General features: G+C 37.7%; 2 protein-coding genes across 4 annotated transcripts in view; both read right to left on the bottom strand.

The window, feature by feature from the left end:
- The window catches only part of PIP5K1B (phosphatidylinositol-4-phosphate 5-kinase type 1 beta), a 305,629-nt gene that overhangs the window by 213,452 nt on the left and 69,844 nt on the right, over window positions 1-22,333 (bottom strand). The gene's annotated exons all lie outside the window — the stretch shown is intronic.
- PABIR1 (PP2A Aalpha (PPP2R1A) and B55A (PPP2R2A) interacting phosphatase regulator 1) lies at window positions 9,141-10,772 on the bottom strand. The gene has a single exon (XM_081282643.1). It carries the CDS (start codon window positions 10,764-10,766, stop codon window positions 9,789-9,791), a length of 978 nt encoding a protein of 325 aa, XP_081138769.1. The 5' UTR covers window positions 10,767-10,772; the 3' UTR covers window positions 9,141-9,788.

The raw sequence follows: 22,333 nt of genomic DNA, 5'->3' as shown, positions 1-22,333 counted from the left end.
TTTTCCTCCCATGGCTCCCAGGGCCATACTTTCTTGGTTTTCTACTTCCCTGGTTATTCCTTCTCAGTCTCTTTTTCCTGAACTTTTAATGTCACAGTGTGTCCCAAAGTACAGATTTTATTATTTTCTCCACCGACACTAACCTTTTAGTGATCTCAACTACTCTCTTGACTCTAAATGCATCTACAGCAGATGACTCCCAATTGTGTATTTCCAGTGCAGTCTTCTTTCCTTAACTTTAGGTTCAGGTCTCGAGCTCCTTACTTGAAATCTCCTCTTAAATGCCTAATAAATATTTCTTAATAAACAGATCCAAAATTTGGCTTTTAATGCCCCTTTTCTCCCAAACCCCAGCCTGTCTGCTCCCAAATCCCATCCACCCACAGATTTCCATATTTCAGTGGATATTCCATATTATAGATTTTCCAGTGCTCATGTGTAAAACCTTGGAATTATCCTTTACTTCTCTCTTGTAATTGTCCACTTCAACTCTGCCCACAAAATCAGCTGGTTCTACTTTCAAAATATACCTAGAATTTAACCACTTCTCCCTCCTTGGTGGCTATACCCTTATCCAAACCTGGGTTTCTAGAGAGCCTTCTAATTGGTCCCCTTGCACCTGCACCTCAGAGTATATTCTCAGCTCAATAAGTGCTCCTTTTAAAACCTATATATCACTTCACTCCCATGCTTAATCCCTGCAATGGCTCTCTGTCTCACAGATAACCAAAGGCAATGCCTTTCAGTGGCCCACAAGATCCTATGCCATCTCTGCTGCCACAATCCCTACCTGGATCACCTTGTTAACCCCCTCTCAACTATTTTTTCTTTGAATAACTGCTCCTATCACACTGACCTTCTTGCTGTTCCAATCACACACACACACACACACACAAAAAAAAAAAAACCCACAGAAAACACAAACACCCCAAACTGCCCCTTCCTTTACCCTGTCTGAATATAAGCAAAATGTGTTCTACAGGGAAAGAATCTTTCTTTATTCTATAGGGAAAGAGTCTTTGTTTTGTACACTAACATATCATACAAGACTAGCCAGTGGGAGGAACATGATAGGTGCCCAAATAGAAATTGCCTAATGAATGAATTTCTAGCCTCAGCAAACTCTAAAGAGCTCAGCCATGTGACTGGCCTTGTTTCACTAAGACTCTTACTACATTCCTTTCCTTTGTTTCACTAAGAATCTTATTACATTCCTTTCTCTTAAAAACACTAAAAAAAAACTATTACGTACCACAGTAAATGCTTAATAAACATTTGTTGAATCAATTTCTAAATGGCACTGTCACTGTCAGTAGAAGAAATAAAATACCACCCCAAATATTGAAAAATATTGAAAAACAAAACAAAATCACTGTGCATCATTCATCCATTTATCCATCCTAATGGATGGATTAATACTCATCTACTCAATACAAATCTGGGTAACTCTAATGTGCTATGACAAGTATTAGGGCAGAAATAAAAGACTTAGTCCTTATTATGCATGGGGAAAAGAGCCAAGAAACATAAAATTTAGTCTGTTAACGGTTTTTACAGAATGAAGCCCTAGATACAACAGGATCATAAAAGAAAGCATCCAGAGAGGCAGGGGCCATCAGGACAGTTGTGTGCTTTGAGCTAATTAAGAAAAGGGGTTGGTGGGGGGTATGGTGGAAGGAGGGAGGAAGAACAGAAGACGCAGCTTGTTTGGAAGCACAGGCAGTATATAGGGATATGAACCACAGGCTGCTTGATGTGGCTAGAGTCCTGGAATTTATGGGATATGTGGAGGTAGAGGGGGGTCTTTCACTCATACTGCATAAAATTTGATTTAATTTTGAAGTTCAGAGGTATTAGTTAAAATTGCATACTCAGGTTTGTATTTTAGAAGTATCTGGTAGCAAGGCCTTGAGAAAAACTATATAAATTTTTTTTAAAAAATTTTTTAGACATCAATGGACCTTTATCTTATTCGTTTATTTATATGTGGTACTAAGAATCGAACCCATTGCCTCACACATGCTAGGCAAATGCTCTACCACTGAGCCACCACCCAGCCCATAAACTAGATAAACTTTAATTCAGAGTTAGGAACATGGTAAAATTGATAAGATGAAGATCTTTGAGAACTGCAATTCCCTATCGAAGTAATCTGACCATTATTATTATCATTATTATTTACCTCCCCCACAGAGGACTCAAAGAAGAGAACATTAAAGGCAAGAGGTATGAAAAATTATTAAATATCATGATTCAACTCTAAATCCTAAATAAAATGGAACAAAGAATAAACATTCAGGAAAACCATCCTCAGTGTCACTCTCCTAAAGAAGGAATGCTCAGTGAATCCAAGAGAGTATTTACCACACCAAAGGAAATACCCAGGCCATTCATCATCCCCTCACTCTTTCACGTTTTTCTTTTCAAAAGATACCAACACTGAATAGCTACTTGTCCCTTAGACTTCCAGAAATCCTCCTGGCATCTCAACAGTAGAATCTTTCTTTGTCCTTAAAGCAAGGGGGAAGCATTGCCTCAATCACAGGAATGGTGACCTCAACCAACCATTTAGTTTTGCTAAGGCACAAAAGGTCTTTCTCAATTGTCTTATTTCACAACTACCTTGCAAGCCAAGCCTTAGAGGTTAGTTTGGTTTGGGGGACCACTGTAGGCAGCTGGAAAAGAACCAGAATGTTCCCTGGCATTGCTTCAGCACTGAACTTTCACAGGTAAGAAAAAGCAATAGGTTCTCTGTTCTCTAGTTTCAATAATGCTGCCTTAGAATTTGTTGAGTGATTTTATTTTTCATCTCCAAAAGTATGTTCTCCAGAAGTTCAAAAAGGAGAAAAAAAAATTCATGCACAAAGAGATCCTGGGTACAGGTACTATATACCTTTTATCTCTATTAGGATAGCGCTTGAAATTTGGAAAGTTGATGAAAATAAAAACAAACAAACAAAAAATACTTCATATAAAGTGTGTGTGTGTGTGTGTGTGTGTGTGTGTGAGAGAGAGAGAGAGAGAGACCTGGATATGTGTGTGACCTGTATATGTTGTATTTCAGTATAAAATCCAACCAATCCATGTAAGGAAACTGAGGAGGGGAAAATGGAAGAAAATCTAAAATGGACAGAAAATTAAATATAATTCTAAGCACACAAAAAAAGGTTCATAAGGCAGGTCAGGTGTGTGTGTGCGCATATGTTGATATGCATAAAACACAGATACTTGGTGTTATTTGTCTAACAGGCTATATATAAAACTAAGAGTCACTTTTGAAATGTTTTGCAAATATTTATTCAACTTCTAAAAATGATACTAACCTTTTGGAACACATCGTGGCTTTCAATAGTTAGTTTCAAAAACTTAAATACAGGGGCAAGACAGTGTGAAACTTTAAGTCTAGTATCAATTCCAGAATGTATTACAAAGGAAGTTTTCTTTTTTGAGTCCTTTCACTGATTTTCTATGAAGCACAGTTAAAAAGAGAGGAGGAAGGGGAAAGTTTAAGGATTGCTTGGTTTCCCTGACTTTAAATCTCTATCTCTGGGGAGAACTTCCTGTAGAAAAAAGAAGTCAAGCTTGTTAGTATTTAGGTAATAAGAAGTTTTGGATCATTCTTTGAATCTTGTTACTTTTTCCTTTGAAAAATTACATACTTTTAACTTATAGTTTTGTGGGCAGGAGGAATGAGGAAAGGATCAAACTGGTTCTTGTCTTTGTTTCCCTAGGAATGATACATTTAAGAAAACCTAAATCAATTTGATAGTGTATAAACCAAACATAACAAACAGATGTGTGTGGGGGTGTATGCACACTCATATTGTAATGAAGTTTATATATATATATATATATATATATAATATATATATATATTATATATTTATATTTAAAGAAAACAAAATTCCCAGGATTTGTAGTTTGAGTATTCCTTATCATAACAAGTAACACATCAGTTTAAAATATGTAAAGCTGTGAAGTATAATTTCCTTTTATACATTTTAATTTTTTTACCTATTAAAAATCCTTCCAATGCCTTCCTCTAATATGATATCTAAAGGCATCATTTTAAATAAACATATCATTTGATTCAAAATAGAAGCAACAATGCTAACAAAATTAACAAGCAGCTAGTTAGCTGGAAATCTGGATTTATTTCAAATAAGAAAAAAAAATTCTGATCATCAGGAGAAAACAAAGAGCAACTAAATTCCAAAAAGGAAAATTAAGGAAGTAATAGGGACTTAAGAAAATGTATCTGGTTTTCTCATCTGTTAAATGGGAATACTCATAGCATCTGCCTCTTAGGATTTTCACGAGGATTGAATGAACTCATAAGTCACTGAAAAGAACGTATTGGCCCATATTAGCATTAATTTTTATTCCTGGCAAACCTCATGATATTAGACCATCTCTCATATTTGACCCAGGAAGGCAAATACAGTCTTGAAGGGATCACAATCTTCTGAAAATCATGGTTGCCAAAATAATGACTGACTTATTTTACAGAGGGAGTAAACTGAAGGAACTGCTCAAGATTTCTAAAATCTAGAAGCAAGAAGCAGACACCAGAGAAAAATCAGAATTTCTGATTTTTTAACGAGGACACCTTAAAAATGAGGAATAAGACTTCTTCATTTTTCAATGAACTGGACATGAATGAAAGAGTGGAAGTTAAAGAAGGAGTCTACTCAGTGTAAGTGAGACTTTCTAATATCAAAAACATATTAGAAAAGGATAGTCTACCCTGAAGGGCAGAGAGCATACTACTCAGTATGAAAATAAGTGTTTCATCAAAAATGATAAAGATTTCTTAGCAAGTACAATCTTAATAACAACGCCAGTCATTACCACCACCACAATGATAGTTGATCATCTGACAGAAATCACTGAGCACTGTTCTAAGGGCATTACATATACTGATCCGTTCAATCCTCACTACGGCCATCTGGTTCCACAGTCTGTCCTTAACCACCACAATACACTGCTTACCTCCCAGTTCTAGAATCCTGGACAAGTTACTTAACTGCTCTGCATCTCCATTTTCTCCTTAAATAAAAAGAGCACAACAGTACTTACCTCAGATGACAATGACAAAAATTAAATGCATTAATATATTTGTTTAGCACCCAGAATAGTGCCTGTCACAAAGCATGTACTTTATTAATTTTTATATAATATTTTTTGTGGTACTAGAGATTGAACCCAGTGATGCTCTATCACTGAGCTACATCCCCAGCTATTCTTATTTTGTGACAGGGTTTCTCTAAGTTGCCCTTACTGGTCTTGAATTGTGATCCTTCTGCCTCAGCCCCCTGAATCACTGGGATTATAGATGTGTGAACATTTTTACTTGGATGTCAAAGAACTCTATCTAGGTCACTGTGAACATGACACAAATGAGGGGAATTCAAGGATTGCTCTCAAAGATGCTTCTCTAGCTAAACAAAATCGGCCATGAAAAATTATAGGAAAAACTGCTACATAAGACCAGAGTCTCTGCATATTTGGTACGGCTAATTAAATAAGGTAAGACCTTGAAAAAAAAAAAAAAGGCCCAGTCCATCAGCCTTTGCTGACTCCTCTGACCACCTTCAACACCTTTGCCAATCATTCAAACTATATTTTCAGCAGAACTGGACTTTACCTAGTACCCACTTAACAAATTCCCAAACCTAGTCAACTCAACACACTTCCTTTGTGCCTATTATCCAACTGCAACATGGCATCCAAAATGGCTGAATAAATCTTTTACTCATCCTTAAGTCATTTACAAATTCTCAGAGCAACATTAAACCTTTATTTCACCTAAGCTTCTAAATTCACTGTCTCCATCCTCAAATATCTTAGATTCCTCAAAAATTGGAAAATAAAACAAATCAGACACAAATTCTTTCTACTTTCCACAAATCTTCTCTGTACTCCTGAAATAGCAAATCAATCCAATATTTACTGATGTTTCCTCCCGATTTTTAAGAAAGTATCAGAAGATAAAAAAGTCTACTGTCCTCCTTTCCAAGGCCAACTATTTCTTCTTTTCTCTGATGCTATCCAGGAATCGTAGGTTACATCATCTTCCTCTGCTGGTTGTCTGGCAACCATTTCCCTATCTCCGACCTCTCTTGAATCTTCACCCTTTTTCTACTGATTCAAAACATACCCAGAGGAAAAAAAAAGTTCTCAGTCTTATTGCCCTCCTAAGTCTTGACCTTTGCACCCAGTGTACTGCCAAAATATCAAGAATGGTCTCTTGCTGTAAGTGTGTAGTGGGCTGAATTAATAAATTGAATCACTGGAAAGCAGGTTTTTCTTGATTACAATCAATCTTTCAAATATGTTTGAAGGTTCTGGCACCCAGTAGGCTTGGATTTGGCAACCAATAATTATTTTATACATAATTTTTTACACTATGTTTTACATTTTAGACTATGTTTTTAACAAACATAATAAAGGAAAATATTGCATAGAATTTTATTATATATGACAAACTATACTATAACTGAAGGTTGTTAATTGCTTTAGGACTTCTTGTACAAGGTTTATTGTAGATTAGCAATACTAATACCTTAAAATATTTTTGAAGGATAATTTTTACATAAACTACATAAGGAGCAATGATTGAAGTTATGAACAATACTATGGTAATGTAAATGACCACATAAACTCTTAGAGCCTTAGCTAATTTAAAACTTATCTATAAAAAATAATAAATTTATAGAAATAAAACTTTTCCATACCTTCAGGGAAAAGGATCTGGTAAAAAGACCTAAAATTGGAGAGAACATAATGTATTTAAGTAGAAGAAAGCTAGTCACTGAAGGTGGAGCACAGTAAACAACGGAAGAGGCAAATGTCAGATCCCTCCTGGCCTCCTAGGTCAGAATTAATACCTTTTGGCAAACTCATAAGAACAACAGAAGCCAATAAAAAGCTTTAAGAAGGAAAAGTTGGGAGATGGAAGGATCACATCTGCAATTTTAAAAGCTCCAGTTGCTTTCGAAAGAATGAATAGGTAGTCAACCAGAGTTGGAGTCATATATTTAAGAAGGAAATGATGATAGCCTGGATCAGGGTGGCAGTAGAGATGAAAATGAGGAATGGATTCTAGAGGATAAAATCAGTAAGACTTGGCAAGGATTAGATATGGGGAGAAAGAAAGAGAGCTGTCAATGAAATGTTGGTTTCCTGCATGTATATACACATATGTACATGGAAATGAAAAGTAACCCATCTTGTATAATATATACCAACTTGTTAACAAAAATTACCTGTGGAACGAGATGATAAATTTTACAGTAATAGGGAGGCTTTTTTTTTTTTAACTGTGTAAATATCTACATTGTTTAAATATTTTATAATCAGTAAGTTTACACTGCTTTTTTAAATTTACATGCAATAAAAAGAAAAAAACCTGACTAAAAAGGATATGCCCTTTTATGGAGAAGGAACAACCTAACAAAAAGCACAAAACACAAAAAAGTACACAAAATATTTAAGGAATATCAAGTAGTCTAGTGTTCGCAGAATAGGAAGGAAGAATGTGTACTGGGAAGGGGGTTAGGGAGGAATGAAGCCATTTTAGAATATGTCCAGATCATGAAGACCTTGTAAATCAGGCTAAAAAAAAAAAGGCATTCCCTAAACTGTAGGAAATGAAAAGGAATATTTTCAAACAAGAGAGTGAAAAATTCAAGTTTGTATTTTTCAAAAGATCGCCCTAGAGTCAGTGTGAAGATCAAAGAGAGAAGACAGGCAGAGAGATCACTTACACAAGAATTTAAGTTAAATCAAGGAAAACATAGATAGAGAAGGGGAGAGACCTGAGGTTCATTTAAAAAGCAGTTGACAATACTTGGTGATTAAGAAAGAGAAAGTCAAAGATGGTTCCAGTGATGACATCAATTTAGGCACTATACAAGAACAGATTAAGAACAGAGATAAACAACAATAACAACTTTGTTTTAAAGATGTTGAGGGTTTTAAAGTACCTCTGGAAGCAGATCAGGTATCAACAGGAAACTGAATATATAGGTTTGAATTGTGGAACACTGTCAGGACTGGAGCACAGGAAGATTATTATCCAGAACAGAAAATTTTAAACATGGTCACAACCTTACCCTTGATAGGATTTCACTGAGGCAACTGTCAAGAGTTGACTAGTAACATTTATTCTCATAGCAATAAAAATTCTATGTAACTGTTAGTCTAGTCTTCATAGGTAATAACCTTAACAAGTAAGATAGGGTTTTTGTCTTGGTATCTTGGAGTCTTTTAATTTTTTTAACCCTTTCCATTCTTTTTATCTGCCTGTCTTTCTTTCTTCCACCCACCCATCTATCTAGTTAAGGAAAATAGATGAGGTATCATAAGGAAGTATAATATGAAAGTGATTTGCTAATCTTATTATCTTAGTTATCAAAGACAAAGAATATTCTACAATTCTACCCTTAACAAAATCTAAGTTAAACAATGATTTACCTATGTGATTCTACTGCTTTTCTCTTGCAAATGACCAGCCTTATTTAACCAACCTCCCCAAGGTAACCAAATCCAGCTAAAGCTTTACCACAGAGGTTAAACAATTCAGTCCTGTTGTTGCTCACTGTTAGAAACTAAGTCACACTGTACCTATGTCTAAATGACAGTGCCCTGTTACATGGGAAGTGGAAAGGAAGAACCTGTTGGCAAAGGAATAGCTGCTTCCTTCCTGAACAAGGGAGAGGCAGGAAGGTGACAGATGGGCAAAGCAAAAAAGCAGCCTAAAATTGCTCTGGCTCCTCATTGGCAAGAATGTCCAGAACTGAGGCACGATTGGATATTTTAAAGTATATAAATCATTGAGAAGCATTATCTGCTTGGGGGGGGGGCTCTGCTGAAGATCACCAGGGCTTCCCACATATCTATACTTGAAAAACTTTTAAGTTTGAAGTGGCACAAAGAATCTTACCTCAGTCTATACACAGTGAGCTAGGACTGCAAGGCACTGCCCCATTGCACTTTAGGATTATACCCAAAAGAAAGCACTTTCTGGTTAAAAATATTTTTTTAAAAGTTCACTTTCTATATCATAGTTATATTTGTATGATTAACTAGAATTACTAATAAAATTTCACTAGAAAACATTTTTCTTAAATATGGTTATTTTTACATATTTAATTTAAAAAGGTTTGTTGCAAACTTTTATAATTTGTTCCTTTATCATCTCCCCCTCCCATCCACTTCTGCACCCAGAAAATTAATACCCAAGGATTCCTGGGTAAAACAGACAACCACTGGATATGTTATAACTAACATTTTTAAAAAGCTGTAAATAGTTATTGTTCATCAAAAGAAAATTAGCAATCATTAAAAATGACATTAAAAATTAGTGTGGCCATAAAGTATGGAATTTTAAAACATCAGTTTACTATACTGATTAATTCAACATTTATATTTTCATCAGAACTTAATATTCCCATAAATAAATAGAGCTCTCAATTATTTAAAAAAATCAAGGGATAACATATGTATTTAGACATATTAGCAGCGTAAAATGTATGCTTCAACACACTTATTGGGAAAAAGTCTGAAAATATTACTACACTGAATTCAAGGGCATCCGCAGGAACCTGACATAGAAGTTCTCTAGAATAACATTTCAGGAAATTCAAAAAAAAAGGGAAAAGGGTCAAATAGGAAATAGACTCAGATTAATCAACAAAGTTCAGTGCTTGCTCCAACTTGATTTTTCTGTCTCTCCATTGAAAAAAAATAAAAGAAAAAAGAAAGAAAGTTTCAGAATGGGAGAATCACTTAGATGAAAGTTCATCTACTGGAATAAAGGGAGAGGCCGCTTGGGCAGGTGACACAGGAGAGTCGGTGGTAGTGCTGACTTTCGCTGGTGAGTTACAAGAAGACCCGGCACTGCTGCTGTTTCCATCCAGGGTATCTGAAGATACACACACACCAGGATCTGACAGCTGTGCAACGTCAGAAGAAAGCATGTTGGTGATGCCCTGGAAAAATCTCTTTGGCTGATACTCAGTTTCCATTTCACATTTTCTTTTCAATGGTCCAAGAACACTTGGTCTAATGCAGTTGATGGGACTCTGGCTTCTCCGGGTAGTAAATCGAGTAGTTGGGCTGGGAATAGGGCTTGGAGGCAATCCGTTGCTACTCACAAAACTTTGCAAGGATGGCGAAAAACACTGCTTTCCAATTCCCCGGGTGGGTGAAGGTGCTGGTGACACCGGAATGAAATCGATGCGCTTTGGGGAGGCGGATTTCTCCACATCGTTGTCACTCAGGCTGAAACTTTCCTCCCAGGAGTGGCTTATCTGCATTGCGGTCTGCACCTCTCGCTCGTGGACCGTCTCTCGGTTGATCAAGTCCATGCCTTCCTCCTGTTTGATCTGGTGCAAGCGGCTGCTGTGCATGCGGACGGGGGAGGCCGGCAGCAGCAGGCCGTGGCGGCTCGGGAACGTTGTGCTGTTCCGCCTGGCGCTAGGCGCCTCGGCCTGGAACACCGGAGAAGTGTCACTGAGGCCGTGGATCAGGGGGGCGCTGTTAGACCTCCTAAGGCCCCCGCCGCCGCCCTCCGCCGAGCTCCCGCCCGTACCCGGAGGGAGTTCCAGGTCCAGTTCCATCTTCTCCTGAGCCATGTCGGGGGCAGGGAGGCGGGGGCGGTGCTCAGTCAGGGCCCTAGGATTCCCATTCCCCGCAGTCCTGGGCCGCCGCCACCACCGATGCCTCCGAGAATCTGTCAGCAGGCTCCCCCCTCCACGCATGCGCGCCCATTCGCGCAGGCGCCCGAGACGCCTGTCCGGGGCGCCTGCTTAATGCGTAACTTTGGCGCCGCAACCGTAGGGGTGGGGCGAGTAGTGGTTGGGCCGTTAGTCTTGGTGTTTCTTCCGCAAATAGCTTTTGAGCTCTGGCTGTTGCCAACGCACGGTGCTGAGGTTATCATATTTGGGAGAATATACTTATAAAACAAATATGAACTCTGAAAGAGACGCCCTTGGTAATGTGGGGTTGTAGGATGGGGAACTGGTCTTAGCCTAATCAGGGAGGGCTTCCCCGAGGAAAGCACAATCTAAAATCCGAAAAAGTAGGCAACATGGGTGCTCTGTAGAATGTTACTGGAAGCGCGAAGCTAGGGCCACCCAGGTGGGTGGCAGGCGGGAACCCAAGAGGGAGGAGGAGTGCGGCCTGGTTCAGAGTGAGGGCTGGCGAGACGAAGGAGGTGGAGACAAGCGCAGATGCTGGGTCTTTCTTGAGGAAACAAAGCCTCGATAGATAAGCAACTGAAAAGTTCACTGACTGCATTCAGGAGGATAGATACATTGGAAGATTAGGACCTACAAGGAAAAGACCGAAGAGCATGGTAATATACACTAAGGTGGTCTACTGGAGAGGAGATGGAGAAAATAATGTGAGCACTATTTAGGAGATTGGAGTGGGGAAGGACTTGGGACTGTGTTGTTTTATTTACAGTCATTTCTGGCACAGACGTACTTAATGTTCATTAAGGATAAGGTATTAAACGAAAGGAAAAACCAGTAGCCCTCACATTTTACAAGTAACTGTACTTGCTCATGTAATTAAAACCTTGATACCGCTTGAGCCACATCCCCGGGTTCGATCCTCAGCACCACATACAAAGAAAGATGCTGTACCCGCCGATTACTAAATAATAAAATATTAAAAAAAAAACCTTGATACCTCATTAAAAGTGGATTTATAATTTTTCAGTGATTTAGTCAAGGTTTTCCCCTGCATACCTAATATATTCCAGGCACTGTGCTAAGAAATGGGCCCTATTATTATGGACTTGCAATTTCTACTCGGGGAGGGGAGGATAAGTAAGTATATAGACTATTTTTTGGTAAGTCTTAGGAAAAAATAAAACCAGATGGTGTGATAGAGCACTGCTGATAGAAAGCAGAGAGCAATTAGAGTTGAGATCTAAATGACAAGAAGCAAGTCACCAGGACAGCTAAGGACTGGGGATGACAATCAGAATTGATTGTGCTAAGGTTCAAGGCACCATGAGTATGGTGAGGAAGCAGGAAGAGAAAAAAGGACATAATGGGAGAGCGATATGAGCGGATAAAGTGGTGTGATGTCATTCTATGATGAAAAGCCACTGAGGAGTTTTAAGCAGGGGAATGATACTATCTGATTTATGTTTATTATTTATTTTTTTGAGATAGTATTATCTGATTTATGTTTATTATTTATTTTTTTGAGATAGTATCTTGCCCTATGTTGCCCAGGCTGGTCTCAAAACTCCTGAGCTCAAGTGATCCTCTTGCTTCACCCTCTCTAGTGGCCAGTAGCTGGGATTAAAGGCATAGGACACTGTGCTTGCTTGTTGTGTGTTTTAAATAGCACTTTGGCTCTATGGAAAATAGGCAAGAATGGAGGCCAAAAGATGGGTTAGGAACCTAATTGCAACAGTACAGGAGAGAAATAATGGATTAGGATTGTAGCAGTGGAGATCAAGGTGAAGTAATTGGAAATAAGAATATATTTGGGGAGCAGAATTGATAAGATTTGTAGATGTATTACATTTATTTTATTTTTATTTTTTTTTTAAAGAGAGAGAGAGAGGAGAGAGAGTGAGAGAGAGAATTTTTAATATTTATTTTTTAGTTCTCGGCGGACACAACATCTTTGTTGGTATGTGGTGCTGAGGATCGAACCCAGGCCGCACGCATGCGAGGCGAGCGCGCTACCGCTTGAGCCACATCCCCAGCCCTGTATTACATTTAGATAGCAACATAAATAGGATTTAAAGATGGGTCAGATTTTTGACAAATTGGGTAGATGGTAGTATCATTTACTGAGGAAATGAGCACATTTAGAGGTTGGAAATTAAGAGTTGTTTTGGTAGGGTTGAGTTGGTGTTAGAGTCTGTAAACAAGTCTGGATGGCGCCTGGCAAAATGCCAGAGGGAGTGGTTTGTGAAGTAACTCCAGCAAGCAATTAAGTGTGGAGATTAGTTTATGCTAATTAAGATAAGCTGTGTGGAATGTATAAATACCACTCCTGTCCTACAATAAAGGGCTCCCACTCCTGCTATATCAATCTTCACAAGTTGTTCAGCACCCCCCCCCCCTTATTTTGCCCAGCCAGCCGGGCTGCAGCAGCAAGTTGGTAGTGGCTATTAGATATTTTTCTGGCTACTGGAACTGAAAGAGAGCTAGTGATTTTTTCTTTTATTTATTTTTGTAGCCAAAAGAAGATATCTAGAGAAGATAAATGTTCATATTCAACATCACACAGCTTGGTTAGTAGTGGGAACCAATACTGCAAGGCTCTTGTTTTCTAGTTCATGTCACTTTCTAGTGTATCTCAAACAGCTTTTATTTGAAATCTTAGTAAAAATATGGGTCCTGATGATAAAATAATGTTCAAATTATGCCTACATTAATAGAAACTGATTTAACTGACTTCCAAGTCACAGACACTATGCAAAGTGCTTTACATGCAATAACTCTTTCAGTGCTCACAACACCCTTTTGAGGTAGGTATCATTATCCTCATTTTGCAGGGGAAAACTGAAGACACAGATTAAATAACATCCACAGGATGACATTAAGTGGCAGGACCTGGGCTCTCTGGCTGCAGAGTATCAGCATGATGCTGCATCCTTCAAGTATGAGGATGTTTCAGGACTAGAAGATAACATTTTCAGATTGTCAGTGGCTTTGTTAAGGCAATGGTATTTGAGACAAGTTGAAGGATTGTCATGATTTTAAGAGATGACTTTTGAAAAATAACAGGATTATAAAATAGTGACTTTGGCTAATACATAAAATATATTGGAGAAGAATAATGGGGAAAAAAGTTGAGACAGTGGATATCTGAATGACAGGCAGAAGTCTCTTTATTTGATGTGTGAGACAATAGGGAACTATTGCAGGTTTTGAAAAGAAGACTGACACAATGGAGCTCTGCTTTAGAATTTGCCAGAAAGATCAAGGATGGAGTGATGTCAACAGTGGAAAGAGTTTTAAGTGCCTCTTGCTACTAGGCTCTTTAAACACTCTATAACCCCATTTCTCCTTATTGCAATCTTAGATACTAATACTCTAAATTAGATGTTGGTATTATTGAGGTATAAAAACTACAAAGACCTTATTGTACATGGAAGAACAAAGACCTGAACCAACCTAAATCAAGGTCTTACTTCAGAAACCTATATTCTCTTTGCTGAATTTCACATAGATTAAAGAAGGAAAATTGGGTCACTAACTCTGAAATGAAAGGAAGGTCAAAAACCAAAGTTAAGAATGGCAGAAAGAAATGGATTTAGGAGACAGCAAGGCAACAATACAAATTCCCTGTATAGAGGATGAAGAAGAAGTAGTCATAAATGGCTGAAGTGCAAGTTTGGGTGACTGAAAGAATGGTATAACATTATTAAATAGAAAAGGACGAGGAGAAAGAGTGTCCAGAAAAAAGCTAGGTAAATGGAAAAGCATTAAATAAAGAACTTATTTTATAATATCCACTGCCTATAATTAATTTGCATATCACTAAGTTATTACTAATGTGGCAAAGTTATTACATTGTTCATATTTGGATGAGCACAATTTACCATTACTAATAAGGCGTAGTGATGGCAGTAAGTAAAAAAGAAAGCATTTATGCCATTTAATTTTTGCCTGAATACAAAAGTTAGAGATCTTATTTGGTTTCTATTTCTACCCTTATTTAAGATAATATTTTTTTTTTAAATTTTTGAATCATCATTTATCCAAAATCCTTCAGTAGATTCCCACTCCAAGAAAAAGCCAAGGTCATTATTATGGCCTGCAGGGTTCTGTCTAATCCAGATTTCTGCCATTCCTCTGACCTCACCTCCAGCTATCCTTACTACCTACCTCAAAGGCCTCTTTACTAGCCTTCAGTGCCACAGTCTGGCTGGGCACAATTCAGGAGCCACTTGTCAAAAGAAACAAACTTTATTTTTAGAACCACACACACCACACCACACCACACAGCTCCTCAGGAAAAACCCTCAGAGCCCAACTGCCACCACAGGCTTCCCACAAGCCTCTCCACCTCTCCCACTACTCCTTCTCTTGAGGCCTATTGGCTGGGTCGCATGGGCAGAGCCAAAAAAGTCCCCCAATGAGGAGCTCCGTGGTCTGAAAGGGCGGGGAAACAGCCCAATGAGCATCACCGCAGAGGAGCCAATCAGTTGGCAGCTAGAAGTTGCTGGGGCCCCTTCAGCTGTGGCTCTCAACATTCAGCCCATCAGGCACTGCCCCACTCCACATGGACAACTCAGTGGATAGCCACACTGCTTCAATCCCTTCAATCCCTGAACAAATGTCACTGGGGCTCTCCCTGACCTTCCCTTATGAAAAGCAACCAAGCAGTGCCCAATACCAGGCCTATGTACCCAAACCCCATATCCTGTTTTTATTTTTCTCCAGAGTAATACATGATTTTGCCTCTTAGCCTCCTGAGAGGATAAGCTTCATAACAAAAACTCTTGCTTTGTTCTGGACTGTATTACTAGTAGAATAAGGCCTGCCACAGAGTACAAATAAATGTTGAATCATTATGTGAATGAATGATAAAGAATGAATGGGTAAACTAATGTAGCTTTGCCCAGAAAGGAAGGGAATTTTATTATTTGAAAATCCAGCCTAATAGGCTTTTCTGACTGGTCCTAGAAGCTCCTTACTTTATCAATTCTTTTTCTTATATCAGGAATATTATTAGTTATTTGGCTCTTTAGCCCATGCAGGTAGGTTACTTGAATGAACCACTATGTTCAAAGAAACTGAAGCCTTAATTTTCCATTCTTTTTCAACCACATGCTGACACATACTTGGTAGAATTTAAATGCTCAGTGCTGAGGATTCTAAGCGGTGACTAATATATTGAGTTACTGCTTCCTCTCAAAGGAATCAAGGACAAATTAGAGAAAAATAGCAGCCATAAAATATAATTCAGCCTGTTGCAAATGAATTATGCCAGAGGCAGAATGCAAGGGACCTCTCTGCGTCACTTCATCCTTCTGGTTTCATTCTATTAATTAAATACTAAGTTGAAATTCATGCTCACTGATACACCATAAACCAGACATCTATTCAATACTTAAACTTTACTGTGATTATCTATCATCTAACTACCTACCTATCTTAAGCTGTTTCATTTTAATTCCTAAGGGCAAACTTTCACTACTAAGCCCCCAAGCCTGTGACAAGACAAATTTCCATCTCTAAATACATACTGAATAAATGTGAACATAAATGGGTGTTTGTATATAATCTGAGATGGGTGGCAAATATCTCCCACATTAATGAGTAACACCAACCTAGAGTGAAAACATTGCAGAATAAAATCATGTTCATAAAGCATAGAAATTTAGGAGGTAAATATTTTCCCACCTTGCAAAAAATATTTGGCAGTACCTACTAAAAATAACTGCATGTCCTATGACTAAAAGCAGTCCCACATGAAGGCTATGTATGCTAAGCCCCAGGCCAACATCATTCTAAATGGAGAAAAATTGAAGACATTAACTCTAAAAACTAGAACAAGACAGGGATACCCTCTTTTACTACTTCTATTTAACATACTTCTTGAAACACTAGCCAGAGAAATTAGATGGAAGAAATTATGTATAGGAAAAGAAGAACTTAAGTTAGCACTATTTGCAGGTGATATAATCCTATACCTAGAAAAACCAAAAAGCTCCACCAGAAAATTTCCAGAACTAGTAAATGAATTCAGCAAAGTAGCAGGATATAAAATCAACACCCATAAATCGAAGGCATTTCTGTATATCAGTGACAAATCCTTTGAGAGGGAAATGAGGAAAACTACCCAATTTACAATAGCCTCAGGGAAAAAAAGATAAAATACTTGGGAATCAACAAAAGAGGTGAAAGATCTATACAATGAAAACTACAGAACCTTAAGAACGAAACCAAAGAAGACCTTAGAAGATGGAAAGTTATACCTTGCTCTTGGATAGGCAGAATTATATTATCAAAATGAGCATACTACCAAAAGCCCTATACAGATTTAATGCAATGCCAATCAAAATCCCAATGGCATTCCTTATAGAAATAGAAAAAGCAAGGAAATTCATCTGGAAAAATAAGAGCCAGAATAGCTAAAGCAATCCTTAGCAGGAAGAGTGAAGCAGGTGGCATCACTATACCAGACCTTAAACTATACTACAGAGCAACAGTAAAACAACAAAACAAAACAAAACAAAAAAACAGCATGGTATTGGCTCCAAAACAGACTGGTAAACCAATGGTACAGAATAGAGGACTCAGAGACTAACCCACAAAACTACAATTATATTAGACAAAGGTGCCAAAAACATGCATTGGAGAAAAGATAGCCTCTTCAACAAATGGTGCTGGGAAAACTGGAAATCCACATGCAACAAAATATAATTAAACCCCTATCTCTCACCATGCACAAAACTCAAAGTGGATCAGGGACCTAGGAATTAAACCAGAGACTCTGTGTCTATTAGAAGAAAAAGTAGACCCTAATCTCCATCATGTGGGATTAGGCCCCAACTTCCTTAATAAGACTCCTATAGCACAAGACTTAAAACCAAGAATCAATAAATGGGATGGACTCAAACTAAAAAGTTTCTTCTCAGCAAAAGAAACAATCTGTGAGGTGAATAGAGAGCCTACATTTTGGGAGCAAATTTTTACCCCTCACACATTAAATAGAGCACTAATCTCTAGGGTATATAAAGAACTCAAAAAGCTAAGCACCAAAAAAACCCAAATAACCCAATCAATAAATGGGCAAGGACATGAACAGACACTTCTCAGAAGAGGATCTACAATCAGTCAACAAATATATGAAAAAATGTTCATCATCTCTATCTAGAAAAATGCAAATCAAAACTAAGATTTCATCTCACTCCTGTCAGAATGGCAGCTATTATGAAGACAACAATAAGTGTTGGCGAGGATGTGGGGGAAAAGGCATACTCATACACTGCTGGTGGGACTGCAAATTGGTGCAGCCAATATGGAAAGCAGTATGGAGATTCCTTGGAAAACTGAGAATGGAACCACCATTTGACCCAGCTATCCCACTTCTCGGTCTATACCCAAAGGACTTAAAAACAACATACTACAGGGACACAGCCACATCAATGTTTACAGCAGCACAATTCACAATAGCTAAACTGTGGAACCAGCCTAGATGCCCTTCAGTAGATGAATGGTTAAAAAAATGTGGCACATATACACAACGGAATATTATTTATCAATAAAAGAGAATAAAATCATGGCATTTGAAGGTAAATGGATGAAGTTGGAGAAGATAATGCTATGTGAAGTCAGCCAGTCCCCAAAAGAGAAATGCCGAATGTTTTCTCTGATATAAGGTGACTGACTCATAGTGGGGCAGGGAGGGGAAGCATGAGAGGAATAGGGCAGAGGGGTGGGAGGGGAAGAGAGGGGGCAGGGGGGTTAGCAATGATGGTGGAATGTGATGGACATCATTATCCAAAGTACATGTATGAAGACATGAACTGGTGTGAACATACTTTATATTAAAACAGAGATATGAAAAATTGTGCTCTATATGTGTAGTAGGAATTGTAATGCATTCTGCTGTCATGTCATTTAAAAATACAGTCAATTAAAAAAAAGCAATCCCACCCTGCCTATATGTCCAAGAGAAATGAGTGCTTATATGTACTAAAATATACATACAAGACTGTTCCTTGAATTGCTATTTTTAAGAATTCCAAATGTCCATAAATAAATGGGTGAATAAATAATACAATGAAATTTTTTAGTCAACAACATGGATGAGTTATGGTATAATATTGGGTGAAAGAAATCAAACACAAGATTACACATTCTAGGACTTAGTTTTTATGATGTCCAAGAACAGCCAAATACAGTCTATGGGGATAGAAATCAAAATAGTACTTATGCTTAGCACTAGCTGGAAAGGGAATAATAAAATGTTCCATATCCTCATTTGTGTGCTGGTTACACAAGTGCACATGTATGTAAAAATTATCAAGTACTCAAAATTTATATAATACATATAAAATTAGACCCCAAAATGTTTTCAATATGGAAAAACAGCATGGGAACTTGGAATAGAATAAGAATGCACTTAATTGGAAGAAGATATTTTGTGCAAACACTAATCATGAGTCTGACTCTAAACTGGAATGTTGAGCTTCCAAATCTCTTTGACACAACATGGTATCAGTGGAAGAACAGCTTGCTGTCTTTGACAGTAGACAGAAAGGAGACAGAAAACACCCACAAGCTACATTTCCCTGTGGTTTTAAGCACTATTAGATTTTAGCAGCCTATTATAACATGGGAGACTTGCTGAGGCTGGTTAGAGATCCCCAACAGAACCTCGTTGGCCTTGGCCCTGCTCTTGTAGTGACTCAAAGCTAGCTACCTCTAAGAAGGCATGAAGGAAATGAAGGCCACTTTACTGCCTTTTATTTTCTCGAATGCAATTTCTGTGTATCCTGTTCAACCAAAGTTGGCTCTGTTGCCTTCTCAGTGGTACGCTTGTAGCATAATTCACAAAATGGAACAGAATTAGACTAGCACCAAAAGAACTCAGTGGGGGCTGTTAGAATGCACATGAAAAAATGAGAATTGTGTCAGTCATGAGTTATTTTGTTATCATTATGAAAGAAAATTAGTAGATGATCTTAGAAACTGATCATTCACTCTACATTACTGAAGGCCCATTAAATGCAGACTCTCATGGTGTCTACATTCAAGTTACTTAATCTAATCCTTCAAATATTAAAGCAAGAATTAAAAAGCCAAGGCAGAAGTTCATCAAGGGGCTACTTACTCCTCTCAACTTCTATTTTTAATTACAGCTAAAAGCTATCCCATCGCTGCTTGGAGCCATATCTTTCACATAAAATAAGTAAAAGGGTAGAAAGGGAAGAAGCTTACAGCCTGGAGCCTTAGCAAAGTTCATGTAAACAAATAATTGTGAGTTATAGTTAATTTGTTCAAGTTTTTCAGGGGGACGTTCAGGAAAAATATTAAAATATCAAAACATCCATTTAATCCCCTATCTCTATTTCCTGGTCTTTTGAACAGAATAGAAAATAGGGTCAGTATTTATCTTTGTTCCCCACCGATTACAAACATTATAAGTGGGTCCATCTTTTGGTACCTTCTCTTTGGCACTGAATTCTTCTTAAGCCATAATCTAAAGGGGTGATCAGTATCACTTCCACAGATATATGCTTCCTCTAACTGCTAACTTTCCCCTAGGATTAATCCATTTGTCAAGAAAAAAAAAAAAGCCACAATTGATGGTTTTCATAAACTGTATGAAGTTAATCTTAAAATATACAAAGGCTGAAAATCTATTTGATTATACACTTGGGCCTTCCAGCTGGGTGGGTGTTATAGTTTGGATCTGGAGTGTCCCCCAGAGATCCATGATTTGGTCCCTAGCCTGTGATACTAAGAACCTCTGAAGGTGAGAAATTTTAGGTCATATGTGGTATACCCTTGGAAGGGACTGTAGACAAACTGACCTTCTCTCTTTCCCCGAAGGAAACAGACTAATTTACCATGAGTTCCCACCATGATTTTTTGCCTTGACATAGGCTCAAAAGCAACAGGGTCAACTGACCAGAAACTAAAACCTCCAAAACTATGACCCCAAATAAAACTATATTCTTCTTTTTTTAACCTCAGATACTTTGTTATAATAATGAAAAGATAACTAACATTGTATTTGGAAAATTTCTCTAAGATCTCAACAAATTACTGCATATAGCAGGTTTACATGAAATGACACCAAATTTGATGTCATACTTCCAGCACTGAGACCTTGGGCAAGTCTGTCAATTTCTTTAGGCTTCACTTTTCTCCTTTATGAAATAGGGAGCACAGCCTCTTTGTTATAAGGATCAAACAATAGTGTGTCCATAATAGGCCTTGCAAATTGTAAAGGCCCTATACCAACAGGTTTCCTATTAACATACTTGGCACCATAATCACAAAATGATCTGACCCTAACTTTTTTTTTAATACACTAAAGAACTTCTCTCATTTTCAGTTTGATTCTGTAGAAGGGAATTATATTTTCATCTTATTCCCTAAGACTGTAGTAATTTTAAAGCCATACATTTCCTGTGGAAGTAAGAATTAGATTCACGTAACAGAGTTTCTGAGAAGGAAAAATAGGGAAAACCACATTTCTAAGCTACTCTCTAAGTCTGTGCATCTGAGGAGAGACTGATGCCACAGGGTAGAGAGGCCATCAATAACTAAGAATGTGGCTTGTCCAGTGAATACCATTCCCTGCAGCCAGCCATTTGTTAATCCCCAGCAGCAGCAGCAGCTACCTTCCCTGGTGGTGCTGAACTTTTCAATTGGGACTAATCCCAGAGGCTTATTCTTACTTATTCACTTAAAGCCCTTTTTGAATTGCTGCTGTCATGTTACTGTCCTTCTTGGCATAAATAAACTGCACAGGGACACACATATTTGGCTGGGTCTGACAAACAAGTTGAACCCAGCCTCTCTCTTGATAAAGTAAGAAGAGCAAAAGGGAAGAAACTGGAAAAATGATTCCAGTCTCAGTAGTTACCATTCATTAAGGTGTGTCTTTCCCTCCATGCAACTGACATAATTATGTTTTAAGGAGCAGGTCAAATGTTCCAAAGAAATTTGAAGCTGATATTCCAAACTTAAAGACTCATTAAAAACATGCTTTAGGGGAAAAAAATTTTTTTGGCTTTAGAGGTTGACTTTATTCCACCAAGAGTTACCTAACCTCTAAGACACTTTGAAATTGTAAAGTTCACTACTATGAAAGAGAACAGTTCACAATTTGTTCTTCTCTTTCCACATAGCTTTACTTTGAGGTAAACTGACAAGTGAATGCAACAAAAAGTATTAGAGGCAGGTAAGAGTCAATTCCTCCTATAACTCCTCAAACTAATTTATAAACAGAATACAACTATAATTCAGTATTTATATGACTTTTCACCTGCTGAACAATTTGTTAGTAGGAAATGAATTTTTATCACCCATGGAGTTCAGCCATCCAAAATTCCCACTTCTTAGCAAGTGGTATGGATTCTTTTTTTCACTGTCCTTTTGAAAACTAAAAGGCTAAGATTGATACTAAGTACAATGATATATAACAATAATAAAATATGAGAATACATACTTTACTAATAAGTAATTTGAAAATATTGTCTCATTTAATCCCTATATCATCTCTATAGGATTATCATCTTCATTTTATAGATGAGGGAAAGAAGATATGGGGGGATTGACTAAATTGTCTGAGGTGACATAGCAGTTAAGTGGTAGAGGAATAT

This window comes from Spermophilus citellus (assembly GCF_964194105.1).
Source record: "Spermophilus citellus genome assembly, chromosome: 2".
Taxonomy (NCBI): Eukaryota; Metazoa; Chordata; class Mammalia; order Rodentia; family Sciuridae; genus Spermophilus; species Spermophilus citellus.
This window is presented reverse-complemented; position numbering and strand designations above follow the sequence as displayed.